Source organism: Myotis lucifugus, unplaced genomic scaffold (assembly GCF_000147115.1).
Source record: "Myotis lucifugus unplaced genomic scaffold, Myoluc2.0 scaffold_7, whole genome shotgun sequence".
Taxonomy (NCBI): Eukaryota; Metazoa; Chordata; class Mammalia; order Chiroptera; family Vespertilionidae; genus Myotis; species Myotis lucifugus.
In genome coordinates, this window is record NW_005871055.1 from 13,176,252 (window position 1) to 13,193,749 (window position 17,498).

At 38.4% G+C, this 17,498-nt stretch overlaps 1 protein-coding gene and 1 pseudogene across 1 annotated transcript in view; both read left to right on the forward strand.

Annotated features, from left to right (window-relative positions):
• MED4 (mediator complex subunit 4) overlaps positions 1-15,596 on the forward strand; it is a 19,554-nt gene extending 3,958 nt beyond the window's left edge. Inside the window, exons 2-6 of the mRNA XM_006083582.3 lie at positions 3,162-3,332; positions 5,965-6,022; positions 10,089-10,175; positions 11,428-11,559; positions 14,659-15,596. Coding sequence (XP_006083644.1) covers positions 3,162-3,332; positions 5,965-6,022; positions 10,089-10,175; positions 11,428-11,559; positions 14,659-14,831 — 621 coding nt within the window. The 3' untranslated portion in view covers positions 14,832-15,596. The remainder of the gene's footprint in view (positions 1-3,161; positions 3,333-5,964; positions 6,023-10,088; positions 10,176-11,427; positions 11,560-14,658) is intronic.
• A 303-nt stretch (positions 15,597-15,899) lies between these two features.
• Positions 15,900-16,985, forward strand: LOC102426552 (annotated as a pseudogene).
• The last annotated feature ends 513 nt before the right edge of the window (positions 16,986-17,498 follow it).

Here is a 17,498-nt window from a genome sequence, read left to right on the forward strand (position 1 = left end):
ATATATTTTATTGATTTCTTACAGAGAGGAAGGGAGAGGGATAGAGAGTTAGAAACATTGATGAGAGAGAAACATCGATCAGCTGCCCCCTGCACACTCCCCACTGGGGATGTGCCCGCAACCAAGGTACATGCCCTTGACTGGAATCGAACCTGGGACCCTTGAGTCCGCAGGCCGACGCTCTATCCACTGATCCAAACTGGTCAGGGCAGGATTGGGGTTTTTTGTTGTTGCTGTTGGTTTGTTTTGTTTTCAGAAAAAGAAAGAGCCTAGAGACAAATGTGTTATTAAAAGAATCCCAATCTCAAATTCTTTATTATTAAACTAGAGGCTCAATGCACGAAATTCGTGCAAGGGGCTTGGCCCTTGCCACCATTGCAGCCACCTCTGCCTTGGCCCCCGCAGCCGCGGCTTCATCCGGAAGGTAGTCTGGAAGGACGTCCAACCTAATTAGCATATTCTTTTATTATTATAGATAACGTGGGATTAATTAGGAATTTATACAAAACTAGAGGCCCGGTGCACGAATTCGTGCATGGATGGGGTCCCTCAGCCTGGCCAGTGATTGGGGCCGATGGGGGCTGGCCGGGGAGGGACTGCGGGAGGGCCCAGGGTGTGTCCAACCCTCTCGCCCAGTCCTGAACGGCTGGACCCCAGCAGCAAGCTAACCTACTGGTTGGAGCGTCTGCCCCCGGTGGTCAGTGCGCGTCATAGTGACTGGTCGAACGGTCAACTGAACAGTCAACTGATCAGTCAGACAATTAGTATATTACGCTTTTATTATATAGGACTAGACGCCCGGTGCATGAAAATTCATGCACTTGGGGGGACCTCAACCTAGCCTGCCCCCTCTCACAGTCTGGGAGCCCTCAGGAGATGTCCTTCTGATGGCTTAGGCCTGCTCCCTCTAAGCTGCAGTCTGGCCTTCCTCTGTGGGAGGCAACCGGCCAATCAGGGGAAGGCAATGCCCCCATCACGCCTCTGCGGCTGCCTAAGCCTTGGCCTTCGCAGCCACCGTGGCTTCCCTGAGACTCGGGCTGGCGGCCTGCCTGAGCCTCGGGCCCTCCCAGCGGCAGCCTCCATCTGCAGCCTGCCTGAGCCTCAGGCAGCTGCTGCGGCTTTGTCCAGAAGATGTCCGCCCTAATTAGCATATTACCCTTTTATTAGTATAGATAAGCAAAAATGGAAAATGACTTTTTACTTTATTTTCTAGGCACTTAGTAAATGCTAGCTATGAACCAGACACCCAGTTTAGTCAGAAGATCATAACCAAAACCTGCACTAACCTTTCTTATACTTTTTAAGGACTAGCAATTCTTGCCCTGGCCGGTGTGGCTCAGTTGGTTGGGCATCAGTTTGTGCATTAAAAGATTGCTGGTTCAATTCTAGGTCTGGGTACATGCCCGGTTTGCAGCATCAACCCCTGGTAGAGCGCATGCAGGAGGCAGCCAATTGATGTTGCACTCTCACGTTGATGTTTCTCTCTTCTCCTTCTTTCTCTAAAATCAATATTTTAAAAAAAAAAAAAGAAAGAACTAGCGTTCTGTGAATTATATCTTGTACTTAGTACTGTGTGAATTCCTGTATAATTTTCATTAAAACTGTTAAATACCAGAGGGATATGCCATTTGAAACTTTCTAACCACCATTTATTTTAATATTCATATTTTCATATATATAGAATTCCAAAGTTAGAAGTGACCTTAATGGTCTTCAATTTGATCTCCCGTGAGATTGTCTTTCAGGGTGGATAAATGAATTAAAGGTTAATGGATAAGTGGAACTAGAATCTAGGTCTTCTGACTTCAGTTGAATAATTTTCTCTACTCAACAATAAAATCTAAAGAGAATTTTTACTCTCTGATGGTTTATAAAATAGGTCAAACTGTGTAAATTTCTTGAAAGCTCTCATGGAACTAATGTATACTACTCACTTTGGTTAATAATTTTTTTTTAAATATAGTTTTTATGGAAACGGAAACCTAGCTTTCTCCTCTTGTCACTTAAGAATGGGGATTATAGGCCTATTAAAGAGAATGCACTTCTTACAAAAACGCTTTCTATTGATACTTAATATAAATTTCAACACAGTATGTAGTACAGTCTTTTGTCTATTTTATCAGAAGTCCTGTAAAAATGAGAGGCATTTCATATCAAAAGGAACTTGAGCACCCATGTCTGTATTTTTTAGACTTTAAGAAATTTTTAATAATTTAAAAATTGATTCTGGCCCTAGCTGATTTGGCTCAATGGATAGAGTGTCAGCCTGTGGACTGAAAGGTTTCGGGTTCAATTCTGGTCAAGAGCACATACCTGTGTTGCGGGCTCGATCCCCAGTAGGGGGCGTGCAGGGGGCAGCCAAACAATGATTGATGTTTCATCATTGATGTTTCTATCTCTCCCTTCCTCTCTGAAATCAATAAAAATATATTTTTAAAAATTGATTCTGAATTTGGATAGCTATTTCCTTTCTAATATATTATGTCCTTCTAGCATAGTAAAGTAAGGGTATTTAGATTAGATTGCATCTTCTATAGTCAGTGGCAGGTGGGTGATGACAATAACTACCCTTTATTGAGCTTTTCTATGTGTACTTAATACATTATATCATCAATCTTCATAACAACTGTCTGTGATAAGGTACTGTTATTATGCCCTTTTCCTAAAGAGAAAGCAGGCTCCAAGAGGTCAGGTAACTTTCCCTTGTCATATGCTAATAAATAAAAAACTAGAGATTTGAACCCGAACTTTCTATTTTTTGCTCCTTAACCTTTATAGTTAGTGCCAAAACTTATTTACTATTTTTGAAATTGCTCTCAAGTATCAAAATTGGGGGAACCTCCACTGCATTCTATTTTTAAGGATAAACTTCTCAATTTTTTCTTCCCTGGGAAATTAATAAACTTGTTCGTTTAGCATATTGCTAGTTCTGAAAGGCTAGTTTTGTTTTGCATGAAAAAATAAACACATAATTACAAAAAGAAGGAAATATTAATATTAATGTTTTCCAAAATAATTATAAATAGGCTATTTTTATTTTCAATAAGGATTAAAAATATTTATGTTAAAATTTTATAACCCAGACAAGTATTAGATGGATTGTTTCATTGGAATGTAGTTTTTTATTTTGTTGTCTGCTTTAATCAACTATTACCTGACAGGTGCTGGAGTTATTAATTCACAGAGATGGGGAATTTCAGGAACTAATGAAATTGGCACTTAATCAGGGAAAAATTCACCATGAAATGCAAGTTTTAGAAAAAGAAGTTGAGAAGAGAGACAGTGATATTCAGCAGTTACAAAAACAGCTAAAGGAAGCTGAACAAATACTGGTAAGTTGGCAGTCTGGTTCTTTAACAAAGATATTGTTTATTTCATGTATTCTTGAAAAATAAGTCTACCACTAGTATTTTTTAATTGATTTTTAGAGAGAGAGAGGAAGGGACAGGGAGAAAGAGAGAAACATTCTTGATGTGAGAGAATAACATCAATCAGCTGCGTCCTGCACATCCCCTACCAGGGACCAAGCCTGCAACCTGGGCCCTAAACGGGAATTGAGCTGGCAATCTTTTGGTGCACAGGACAATGCCCCACCACTGAGCAACACCAGCCAGGGCTCTATTATCAGTATTTTGAAGTGGCAGAAACTTGATTTTCCAAGTCTGAAAGTGACAACTTTTCAGTCTGGTCAAATATTTCAAAATCAGTAAAAATATGTACCAATTTTATAAAATGATTAAAATTTATATTAGTCTTCCATCCTAAACTAGGTGGGATTAGGATAGATGTCAAGGGCTCTAGTTTTTCTTTTTCTTGTTCTTGGCTACTGTTTCAAAGAGGCAATTTATTTGCTATTATTTGCCCAGTTATTTCATTATATACTAACTAATGTAATTGTTGTATGGTGGTGTTGCAGACACAACTGTGTTTGATTTTCATATGGACCAAACATAGCTGGCATTCTTGACCCTGATAAATCTCTCCAAAATGTGTCAAAGTGGGCTCCAATATATAGAAGCCTGCGCAGTTTGGGATAAATTAACCACTCCTACTACAGAAATGACCCCAAGTAAAAACTTTTTTTTTCTTTCCTTTACTTGTTTTGTTTTGGGGTGGCTTTTTTTTTTTTTTTTTTTTTTTTTGCTCCCAAGTAAATACTTCTAATAAAATCTATTTTTCATTAGAAAAGTAACACAGTGGAACCTCAGTTTTGTTCCGGAAGGCTGTTCAAGAAGCGATTTGTTCGAAAATTGAATCACATTTTCACATTAGAAATAATATAAATTGAATTAATCCATTCCAGACCCCCAAATGATTTCCTGTTTTGAACTTTCTTATATACAGTACATGCCTAATATACTATTTAATCTGTAAATAAACACTTCTTTTCTTAAATTTATCGAACCACCCCATACTTGCCTTAAAGAAATCATTTTCAGCACACATTCCAGGGGTGTCTTTCAGGTCCTTATGCAGCATCTTTGTGAGTTCATATATCACTGCCTCCAAAATGGTTTCACTGGCTAACTGCTTTTCATTTATCCAAATCAACAACAGTTTTTTTATGTCTTTAATTGCCTATTATCATTGCTTCTTTCACACCCTTAGCAACATTAGCGCTCTTGGTGGCCCCTTTATGTTTTAAAATTGTACTAGTCTGTTTGATTTTGCCAGCAACAAAAGCATTCTCTCCTTTGTTGCCTGAGAGATGCTTTTTGCCACACTGATATATCAGCATAAAAGGGTTGTCAGACCCAAAACCTAAGTTTGGTTCCATAGCCGAGACATTTTTTCTGTGAACACTTGGTTGAGAAATGAATTGTTCAAGGTGGGAGATGTTCCAGAAACTGGGTTTGCCTATCAAAGGATATTCAGAAAATACAAAAAAAGGAGAAAGAAGAAGGAAAATTGCCTTTAGTCGCACTGCTCAAAGACTGCCACTATTTACAGTTTGGTGTAGATCCTTTTAGTCTCAGGTGTGTACATTTTTTTTTAATCTATTTTAATTAATAAGGTACTAATTGACATTCTATTACTATTTATTAAAATTAAAGCATTTTTATATAATTATATCCTCATTTAGTTTTCTAACTTTCTGTTACAAAGAATACTTTGATGAATATTCTTTCAAAAAAGCTTTTTTACTTTTGCATTTCGGATTATATTCTTTGGATTAAGTTTCAAATATAATTATTGAGTTAAAGACAGTGAATACTGAATTTTATGATATAGGTAATAGCAACTGACATTTATTGATGACTTGTGCACCAGGCCCTGTACTTTACTCTTCACTTGCATTATCTCAATCTTCATAGCAATTATATGAAGTCATTTTGCATTTTAAAGATGAAGAAACCAAGATTTTAAGGAGGGTAAAAAGTAGAGATGTAACTTAAACATAAATCTCTTCAATGCCATATTCTTAACCACTGTATTATAGTTGAGGTTGCATATACTAGGTTAACCTCATTTTACCCGTCAGTGTACCTGTGTGAGAAGTTGGGTGAGGAGTTCATATAGTAGTCACTAAGCATGAAGATAATGGTAATATATAAATGAATAAGAGATCAATGCAAGAATATATCTTGTAAATTAAAAAATAAGTTTTTAGATATTTTATTCTTGAATTAGGTGAAAGAATAGGATGCTTTTGGGTTGGTTCATGGTCTAGATCTCTTCTGAATGATGGACATAAAGAAAAATGTTGGTAAACAATCCAATTAATACGTTATTTATAACAAGTAATTTGTGAATGGAGACTAATTCATGAATATAATATTTGCTTCATTAAGTATAGCTGTGATGTAAATGATATCCAGTGCTGTTTCAGAATATTACAAATAAATTGTGGGGATTTCCAAATTGGATATTGTTCCTATGGGATAAGTGATACTGTGAATTAAGCAAAAAAACTGTTCTTGATATTGTTAAGAATAAACCATATTTCTCTTTAATGTTCTTTAGGCAACAGCTGTTTACCAAGCAAAAGAAAAACTGAAATCAATAGATAAGGCAAGAAAAGGTTAGTACTACTGGAACACTGAATGACTTTCTGGAAAAAATCAACTTTTAGTCTCAAGAAACTGATGAGAGTATTATTAGTAATCATTTGCTACTATCAAAAGGTTCCAATAAATTTTCATTATAAAGTGTCAGCTATGTTTTAGTGCTGTACCCAAGTATTACATCTTTCAGCTATAAAAAGCAATAATAAAAGGCAAGTAATGGCCATGTACTCGAATGTGCAGTAAAGACAATAGCTTTAAAAAATTGTTGGAAAAAGAGAACTGTGAGCTGGAAGCAAGTGGGATTTGAATTGAGTCTTGAAAGATAGGACTGAGAATGAAAGAAAACATCCATTGGACAATTGTAGTGGGACTAAGAACATCATGAAGTTAGAACAAGTTATGTCTTTGGGATGTATACATGCAGAAACACAGCATGCCTTCCTGTTCCCTCCTGCTTCTCTCTAAGAGGCTCCCTTTTTGGATCTTTTAGGATCTTTTATTTTGCATACTAAAAGTCAGAATTGTAATGAAAACTCTGGCTGCTTCTGTTTAATAATCTACATTTAATGATCTCAGACTTGTCAAACTTTCCTCTTTTCCTGTTTCAGATAACTGTTAATATTTGGTGTATATCTTTCCAGAATTTTTTCTTTGTTGTTGTTTTTGTTTTTTGTTTTGTTTTGTTTTGTTTTTATTGATTTCAGAGAGGAAGGGAGAGGGAGAGAGAGATAGAAACATCAATGATGAGAGAGAATCATTGATCGGCTGCCTCCTGCACGCCCCCAACTGGGAATCGAGCCCACAACCCTGGCATGTGCCCTTGACTGGAGTCGAACCTGGGACCCTTTAGTCTGCAGTCCGGCGCTCTATCCACTGAGACAAACCAGCCAGGGCTGTTGTTGTTTTTGTTAATCCTCATCCGAGGATATTTTCCCATTGATTTTTAGGGAGACTGGGAGAGAGAGGAAAAGACAGAAAGAAACATCGATGTGAGAAACACATTGATTAGTTGCCTCCTGCATGAGCCCCAACCAGCCCGGGCTGGGGAGGAGCCTGCAACCGAGGTATGTGCCCTTGACTAGTATGGAACCCGGAACCCTTTGGTTGGCAGGCCAACGCTCTATCTACTGAGCCACACTGGCTAGGGCAGGGTTGTTGTTTTTTTAGATCTATAAATACATATATAACAAGAACAGTACAAATACATATGTATACATATACCAGTATTCTAAAAAAAAGTCAGGTCACATTGTACATATTACGTCACAGCCATTTTTTTTCTTAATGAATATATTGTAAACATCTTTCTACCTAGGTCTACTTATAAGCTTAGAGTCCATTATGTTAACAGTTGAGTGATACAGTGTGAACTGCTGCTCTGATTTGGATATCACTGGGAAATGAAATATTATGTTCCCTTTTATTTGTGTTCACTGTTGCTTTCAGAATAGTAATAGTATTTAATGGTAGTTAAAAATTGAGGTTATTGAGCATTGTCATGCTAGTCTTCCAAATTTAATACTTTTTAAAAAAATTTTTTATTAAGTCTTTATTGTTCAGATTATTACAGTTGTTCCTCTTTTTTCCCCCCCATACCTCCCCTCCACCTGGTTCCCACCCCACCCTCTGCCCTTAGCCTCCCCCCCCCCCCCACACACTGTCATCATCCATAGGTGTACAATTTTTGTCCAGTCTCTTCACACACCCTCCACACCCCTTTCCCCCCGAGAATTGTCAGTCCACTCCCTTTCTATGCCCCTGATTCTATTATATTCACCAGTTTATTCTGTTCATCAGATTTTTTATTCACTTGATTTTTAGATTCACTTGTTGATAGATATGTATTGTTGTTCATCATTTTTATCTTTATCTTTTTCTTCTTCTTCCTCTCCTTAAAGAATACCTTTCAGCATTTCATATACTACTGGTTTGGTGGTGATGAACTCCTTTAGCTTTTTCTTATCTGTGAAGCTCTTTATCTGACCTTCAATTCTGAATGATAGCTTTGCTGGGTAAAGTAATCTTGGTTGTAGGTTCTTGCTATTCATCACTTTGAATATTTCTTGCCACTCCCTTCTGGCCTGTATAGTTTCTGTTGAGAAATCAGCTGACAGTCGTATGGGTATTCCCTTGTAGGTAACTGTTTTTCTCTTGCTGCTTTTAAGATTCTCTCTCTGTCTTTTGCTCTTGGCATTTTAATTATGATGTGTCTTGGTGTGGTCCTCTTTGGATTCCTTTTGTTTGGGGTTTTCTGCACTTCCTGGACTTGTAAGTCTATTTCTTTTACCAGGTAGGGGAAGTTTTCTGTCATTATTTCTTCAAATAGATTTTCAATATCTTGCTCTCTCTCTTCTTCTAGCACCCCCATAATTCGGATGTTGGTACACTTGAAGTTGTCCCAGAGGCTCCTTACACTATCTTCATATTTTTGGATTCTTTTTTCTTCTTGTTTTTCCAGTTGGGTGTTTTTTGCTTCTTCGTATTTCAAATCTTTGACTTGATTCTTGCAATCCTCTAGTCTGCTGTTGGAACTCTGTATTATTCTTTATTTCAGTCAGTGTATGCTTAATTTCTAGTTGGTCCTTTTTCATATCCTCAAGGGTCTAACTAAATTTATTGGCGGTTTCTAGAAAATTCTTGAAAAACCTTATAACCGTGGTTTTGAACTCTATATCCAGTCGTTTGCTTTCCTCCATTTCTGTCATTTGTAACCTGTTTCTTTGTCTCTGCATTTTGGCTGCTTCCCTGTGTTGATAGAGTGGCTTTCTGTGGTAGGTGTCCTATAGGGCCCAGTGGCTCAGCCTCCCCAATTACCTGAGGTGGACACTCTTGGTGCACCCCTTTGTGGGCTTTGTGCACAGTCTTGTTGTAGTTAAGCCTTGATTGTTGTAGGTATCACTGGGAGGAATTGACCTTCAGGCCAATTGGCTGTGAAAATCAACTGTGTCTACGGTGGGAGAACTTCTATGCTGGAGACACCCTTCTGGGGCAAGACTTGCTTCAGTGGGGCTTTGGTGCTCACTGAGTCTGCCCCCTGAGTGTGTCCCTTATGGATCTGAGGAGTTGTAATCTGGATAGTCCCACTCTGACCACTGGGTACACTGGCACTTAGATCTCTAAGGAGGTGCTAATTTAGCCTCTGCCTGAGGCTACCCAGCAGGAGCTATGGAGAGATCTTTAGATTCCTCTCCTGTGTTTGGGAGTTGGAGGTGCCCAGATGAGGCCCAGCTGTGAAGCAATGCAAGCTGCTGTGGGGCCTTGGGCCTTCTTTTGGATGTTCTGGGTCTCTCTGACCAGCTGCAGTTTGTTAGGTAATTTTAGATTGCAAAGGGCCAGCCCATTCATATGCAAAAGTCTCTCCGCACAGCTTGGGTGGGGCGGGGGTCTCAGGGAATCAACAGGGCGGAGCAAACAGCTATGGCTGATCCTCAGTCCTGCCCTAAGAGGCCCCGTGTCTCAGTGTCCCATGGTAATCGCTGCAAGCACCTCTGAGAGAAAGCCGCCCTCTAGTTCCGATCGATGCCAGACAGTCCAGTTTCTCCCTGTATGAGTCTGGGTCCCCAGAGACTCGCCCGGAACTGGAGTTCAGAGCAATTGGGACCTGATTGAAAAAGACAACCGCGTCCTCAGTTGCCAGCCCTTTCCGTGCACCTCCGTACCTTTGCACTTTACTTCCGCACCTCCTCTGAGTCTCAGTGTGCTTTTCTCTTTGCTTCTAGTTGTAGAATTTCCACTCAGCCAGCCTTCCTGTGGTTCTGGATGGTGTCCCTTTTGTCTTTTAGTTGTAATTTTGAAGTCGTTGTGTGGGGCAGCAATTTCAGGTGTTTACCTATGCCATCATCTTGGGTTTCTCCCAAATTTAATACTTTAATTATGTCAGCTGATTTTTCTGAATGTCTTGTTCTTTTGTTTGGAAATATATATATATGATTTAAGTCACATTATGCATTCAGATATTATTAGAAGGTAGGTAACTCAGATTATCCTATTTTCAAATCATTTAAAAATTAAGTATTCTATGTAACTATGATTTATGCATTTATAAACTCTGTATTTACACTCAACTCTTGACTCTCTCAGGTGCGATCTCCTCTGAAGAAATAATTAAGTATGCACATAGGATTAGTGCAAGTAATGCTGTGTGTGCCCCACTGACCTGGGTTCCAGGTAAAAATACTTCTCTTTTTACTAGATATATATGAAAATTCTTACATGACTGTACACAAAAATAGAAAAAAGATTTAGATATAGAATGTATTTAAATACAGAATTATGTAACATTTGCTACGTATTTTCACATTTTTAAAGTTTTATAAGTAAGAATGTAGGTCATTGGTCTTATTGGTTTGGTTTTCTACAAAGCTATTGGCACCAGGACCTTTTTGTTTTATTTTTATTTTTTAATAATAAATAATTTTAAAAGCACAAGTTAATTTGTGATGATTCTAAAGCTATAGATTTATATGCCTGTAAAACCCATGCTGGCCAGAAGCCAACTTTTTAGAGCCATTAGGATTTCCACAAATATTCCAGCCTGGGAAACAGACAATTCCAGCTATTAGGTGATAAAGATAGAGCACTGAGCGGCCCAATAGCAAACACACAGGACTGGGAAGAGCTGGAGTAAAAAAAAGACAGCAAAGGGAGTAACAAGCTGCAACTATATTAATAGACAATGGGTAAAACATAAGATGGAGACATTAAGGTAGAGCTGCAGCCTTGGGAGGAGTGGGAGATAGTTATCTCAACTTCAGTAATTCCTGGTGGTATTTTGGTATTTTGGTATTTTGCCATACTAAGAAAACTAAGAGTAACTACATTGTTTGGGGTCAGTAACTGGAGTTTGTGAGAAATATTATCAAAAATTTGGTCCAAATCTGGCCAACCCCAAACTATCTAGTATGCTTTTATGATTGGAAATAAAGATTACTCACCCCTGATACTCCACTGGAAAGTCAAAGAATTAGTCTTTAAATGACAAGATGAATGAGATTGGTTAGAAAAAAGTTTTAATTTAGATAGTTCTTCCAGTAAGCATTCAGTCCTTTCCATCAGAAAAAAAAAAAAAAGTGTCATGATCTGTTCTCCCTCAGATTATGTATCATTATTTTCATACTAAATAATGCAGTTAAGTTAGAAGAATCAAGATCATTTTAACTTTTTAAATTTGTCATTTTGAATTTTTGCTAAATTGACAAACTTTCATTTTTGTATACAGAGAATAGTATATTATGGTGAAGATTTAGAGAAGAAATAAAAATACATGTATTAAATATATTATCCTCTTAGTAACAATTGATAAGATGTCCTTCATATTTCAAAATTTAAAGTTTAGCTTGAGTTTTTCAAAATGAACCAATCGAATTAAAAGTCATCTGTTTTGGGTTTGGTTGGTTGTTATGTTTGTGTGTGTTTTTAGGGGACCCACGGAGACCATACCCAACGGATTTAGAGATGAGAAGTGGATTATTGGGTCAAATGAACAATCCTTCCACTAATGGTGTGAATGGTCATTTACCTGGAGATGCACTTGCGGCAGGCAGATTGCCAGGTAATATTAATTAAAAGAATGCTTTCAGACAGACCAAAGTTTTGGCTATTGCACAAGTTTGAGGTACCAGATCCGATTCATTTTAATAGCTGTTTTCTGCCAATTTATTCTACTCTTTAGTTTAAGGACTGTTCTAGATGGAGGTTATGAAATTAGAATAAACTGACCTTTCTCTCATTTGTTAATATGCCATTTTTCTCAGGCATTGGGCTCTCTCTTATTATTTTATTGTTCTAAACATTGGTTTTTAAAATTGTGAGACAGCCCTAGCTGATTTGGCTCAGTGGATAGAGCCCTGTGGACTGAAGGGTCCCAGGTTCGATTCCAGTCAAGGGCACATACCTCGGTTGCAGGCTCTTCCCTGGCTCAGGCCCTGGTTGGGGCACATGCAGGAGACAAATAATCGATGTGTTTCTCTCATATCAATATTTCTCTCTGTCTTTCCCTCTCTGTTCCACTTTCTCTAAAGCTCAATGGAAAAATATCCTTGAGTGAGGATTAAAAAATAATAATAAAATAAAATTGTGAGACGTACTGTATAAACAGTAAGAAATACATATTTTGAGTTTAAAGATGATAAAGTGGATACACTCCTAAAACACCCCAAGTTAAAATGAGTAACAAAGCTTTTTATAGGCTTTTAATAACTTTATAAAATATTTTTGTGAGACTTGGCTCAAGTTTTGCATATAGTATGGTTTGTGCTATTCTTGTATGTTACTTTATGTTTTCCATATGTTATCTTTTATAGAAGTGACTTGTTTTGATTTGGAAGAACATTTTAAAAGTTAAAAAAGGAAAATACTACCCTTTTTATCACTTAGTATTTTATTATTTTCCTCTGTTTATTTACATTGTTAAAAATGTGCTCTAAATATATATATATTTTTTTCTTTCTTCTCATTGTAAGGATGTCCCTGTGTTACTGAAAATGCTTTGTAAGCATTATTTTCGTTAATTATCTAAAGCACAAACTGGGAACTCACTGTGCATTAGTTTCCGTGGATATCACCTCATTTTTCTCTTTGTGATTTTGTTATGGAAAGGGGACCTGGCTGTTGGAGGATCTGCCTAGGGCCCGCTGATAGTGTGTGGGGTTTTTACTTTGTGCAGGAAAAATTTCACAGCAGGAGTCCAGGTGAATTTTAGAGGACATTTAATAAAGGTGGGGAGTGAAACAAGAAAGGCCTGGGGAAATGAGCCTAGGCTGGTCTGCTTTGGCTAAGAAGTTAGAGAAATGGGGGTTTTGGGGACAGGTTCAGGGGGTTGCCTGGGACAAACTGCTGCTGCCCATTGCTGCCCTTGTTGAAAGCCTCCTGGGATCCCTTAGAGTTTAGGAGATGCATGCCTGTGGAAGAAGAAGGGGTGGGGAGGTTCTGGTGTGCCCCTAGGAAGGAGAGCCAGTGCTGGGTCGTCTTGAGGTTTTTCTCTCTCTTGCTGGCAGGAACCTTAGGGGAGGTCACAGGGGAGGGTTTCAACAGAATGTTCATCAGTTTTCTAGGTGTGCTCCTCAGGGTCATGGTCTTCACTGATTAGTTAGTGTCAGGGGAGGGGGTCGTTAGTCATGGCAGCTGGACCTGGTGTCACCCATCTGGTTTTGCTGCTTTTCTGGGTCTGGAACTGAAATACAACTGAGGCCTAGACGTTATCTCTGGGGAGGTGACCTGTATCTGTAAATTGCTCTGTCAGTTTGTCCAGCTATCTGTCTGTTTCTGTGTTCCACTTGTTCTGGCTTAGTGGCCTCAGTTGTTCCATATCATATGCCAGTCAAGGTCTATTTAGGAGGCAGAAACCACACCAGCAGTGTGGACAAGGAAATTTTAAAGAATTAATAACTAGTATAGTAACAAATACTAACTATTAAAGGAATAACAGCTATGGGGAGCAGCTACTACATCTAATAGCAAGTCAGTGTACCCAAGGTTCCTCCCCACCCCCATCCCAAGGCCTACATTCATATCATGGTGCCCTGAATAGAGGGAGTATAGTCATGGCCCACTGGATGGCAGAGAAGTTAGGTGTCACAGGCCAGAGCTGGCAAACAGGAAATTACCCACTAGAATTCCAGCAAGACATGCTAGAAAGCTACCCTTTGGGGTAATGATGAAACTTTCCTGGGAAACCATCCTCTGGAACGCCACTGAAACTGGCTCGGAGGTGAGCACCACTTGTCCTGTACACCAGCCAGGCACAAGAGTAAGAAGGAAAGCATCAGATCCAAGAGATGCTTTGGATCGAGTCCCTCCAGTGCCCTCTACTGGCAAAGCTTAACAGTGCTGCTGCTGGCAAGGGAGTAATATTTTTAGGATCAAGGGAGAAGAGTGGATTTGACGCTTAAAAGGCAGTTTAAACTTGTAATGCATAGTATAGTATACATTAACTATTTATAATGTATATAAAGAATATATAAAGTAATATGTCATCTAACATACAGGGTGCGGTAAAAGTAGATGTACAGTTGTTTATATGGAAAGTAACACAAGAATCTATAATAATAAAAGGGTAATATGCTAATTAGACCAGACGTCTTCCCTAGTCATTCCTGACAAAGCTGAGGGGGGGGAGCGGGGGGGGGGGGGAGCGGAGCCAGCCTGGGTCCCAGGTGCCTGCCTGCAGCCGGCGGAAGGAAGCCCAGGTCCCAGGTACCAGAGGAAAGCCGGTGCCAGCAGCCGGGGGAAGGAAGGCCTATTCTTGCACGAATTTTCGTGCATTGGGCCTCTAGTAAATAATAAAAAATAACGTGTTGCGTACTCACACTGTACACCTACCTTTGCCTCACCCTGTATATGTACATACATCCATAGGTATAGCAAATATGTGATTTGTAATTATGTTTTGCAAAAGAAAAATTATCTACTGACTATATAAATAGTTACTTATGATAAAGTATGACTTTTTAAAAATAAAGCAGAGGTTCTAGTTACTAAAACATTAGTTTCTTCCTTGATAAATTGGATCTTTGTTAATTTGGCCAAATGTGTGTTTTGATTTCTAGCCTAAAAAAAATACTTATTTCAAAATAATTGCATGGAGGGAAGAGTTATCTAGAAGTAAATAATCACTAGTAGATTCTTACATGTGCTTCTTTCTTTTCTCTAGATGTCCTTGCTCCACAGTATCCCTGGCAATCAAATGATATGGCAATGAATATGTTACCACCAAATCACAGTAATGACTTTTTGTTGGAACCTCCAGGGCATAATAAAGAAAATGAAGATGATGTAGAGGTTATGTCAACAGACTCCTCAAGCAGTAGTAGTGACTCTGATTAAAAAAGCATACAGAATTGAATACTGTAGAATTCTGTTTCTTAAACAATAGCAAACCTGTAAAAAAAGGTAATATTGGCCATAGTGGAATTGTGCAGCCCATTAAAAATTACAGATTTACTTTTTAAAGCCAAAAATCATGATTTTAGTTCTAAACCATTTGTTGAATATTTAGAGAATTATCAAAATTTACTGTTGGGCCCTAGCTGGTTGCTCAGTGGTTAGAGCATTGGCCCATGGACTGAAGGGTCCCAGGCTCAATTCTGGTCAAGGGCACGTACCTTGGTTGCAGGCTCGATCCCCAGCCCCAGGCAGAGCGTGTGAGGGAAGCAACTAATCGATGTGTCTCTCTCACATAGATATCTCTGTCTCTTCCCCTCCCTTTCACTCTCTCTAAAAATCAATGGAAAATATCCTTGAGTGAGGATTTAAAAAAGAAAAATTATTGTTGGGAAAAAAGATTATTCGATTCAGTGCCTTCTTACCCTGTTCTAGTTTAGTTGTGTTGGACTTGTACATAGTAGTTCTGGAAATAAGATTTGAGGTAAAAGACCCATGTATATATCACTAATAGGCTTCCTGGAATTATTTAGAAATTTTTTTTTTTAAAGGCAGCATATCACTGAATGTGCATCATATCAAAATATCAAAAACGCTACTGAAAGTGAAGGTTGTCAGCTTCTGTCACAGGAACAGGAAAAATGTCTCAATTTGTACTATTTGTAATTATTGTAATTTTTTAAAATAAACTAACTTGTTTATACTGTTTATGCATGTTTTAATTTAAACTACTTCCAGTGTAATTTAGAAAATTATTTCTGTAAATCCAGTTGCATTTTATACATTCTTAGGTAGAATTCTGGAGTGTGAATGAAAGAGATATAATAAATACAATTGAACTAGTAATCACAACTAGTGGGTTTCTCAAAGGCCCACACTGACATTCTTTTTGGAAGAAAAAGAATAAAGTTTTTTTTAAATAATTGTTTAAAACTTGATCTTAAAAAAGATTTTAGAATGTATTTTATCTCAGTTCAATTTTTTTACCTTTGTATTAATAAGAATTTGCTTTAGCTTTTTACGAAGATGGCGCCAAAAGCTAAGAAGGAAGCCCCTGCCCCTCCCAAAGCCGAAGCTAAAGCAACAGCTTTGAAGGCAAAGAAAGCAGTGTTGAAAGGTGTCCACAGGCACACAAAAAAGAAGATCCACACGTCACCCACCTTCCGACAGCCAAAGACACTAAGGCTCCAGAGGCAGCCTACATATCCTCAGAAGAGCGCACCCAGGAGAAACAAGCTTGACCACTATGCCATCATCAAATTCCCCCTGACTACCGAGTCAGCCACGAAGAAGATAGAAGACAATAGTACACTGGTGTTCATTGTGGATGTCAAGGCCAACAGCACCTGATCAAACAGGCTGTGAAGAAGCTCTATGACATTGACGTGGCCAAGGTCAACACCCTGATCAGGCCTGATGGCGAGAAGGCATATGTTCAACTGGCTCCTGACTATGATGCTTTGGATGTTGCCAACAAAATTGGGATCATCCAAACTGAGTCCAGCTGCCTAATTCTAAATAGAAAAATTTTACACTGTAAAAAAAAAAAAAAAAAAGCTTTAATGACATGCCAAAATATGTAAATTACAGTCATGTAATGTCCATTACACAGTCTATAATAAAATATTAGCTGGTTAATTTTAAATAAATTATACAACAGCCAAGGAAAAGAAAAGAGGGTGAAGAGAGTTGAAGTAAATACAGCAAAATCTTGGTGCTTGTTGAATCTGGGTGTTGGGTATATGGAAGTTTATTGTACTGTTTTCTACTTCTAATATGTTTGAAATTTTTCATGTTATTTTGTTTTCCACATCAGAAGTTCTCCTCATACCCTGTTTTCAAATGCCAGGGAATGGGAAAGTTTGAACTTGGTTCTAAGAGATAGCTTCGATGCTGCCAAAGCTCCAATTTAAGGATGCCGGGCATGGAAAGAGTGTATGGGAACCCATGACACCAAGTGTTTTATCGATTCTATTGCAGTTCTGTAAGCTGTGAGATTTAGGTCACCCATTAGTTTAGTTTGTTGGGCTGCCATAACAAAATAACAGACTAGTGGCTTAAACAACAAATTCATTTTCACACACTTCTGGAGACCAGAAGTCCCAAGGTATGGGAGGTTCAGCAAGTCTCTAGCTTACAGATGGTCACCTTCTAGCTGTGTCTTCACATGGCCTTTTCTCTGCACCCCACAGCCCTGGTGTCCCTTGTGTATCCAACTCACCTCTTTTTATAAGGACAACAGTTAGATTGGATTAGGGCCCACCCTAATGGTGTCATTTTAACTTAATCACCCTTTTAAAGGTCTTACCTCCAAATATAGTTACATTTTGAGATACTGAGGGTTAGGGTTCAACATATGAATTTGGGGGGGGGGGGGGCGATTCAGCCCATAAGAGCCTGTGTAAACTATTAACTAAATGTGTAATGGATGTTTATCCTCTGAGATATTTCCTTTTTTATTTGATATATGTGTTGGCATGTTGAGGTCCCTTATATACCAATATATATAATATACTTAAGACCATTTTAACTGAATTTGGCTAATATTTCAGTTAACAAGTATTTTTGTTGTATCTGCAACTTAAATGTTTTTCCACAATTTTTATAAGA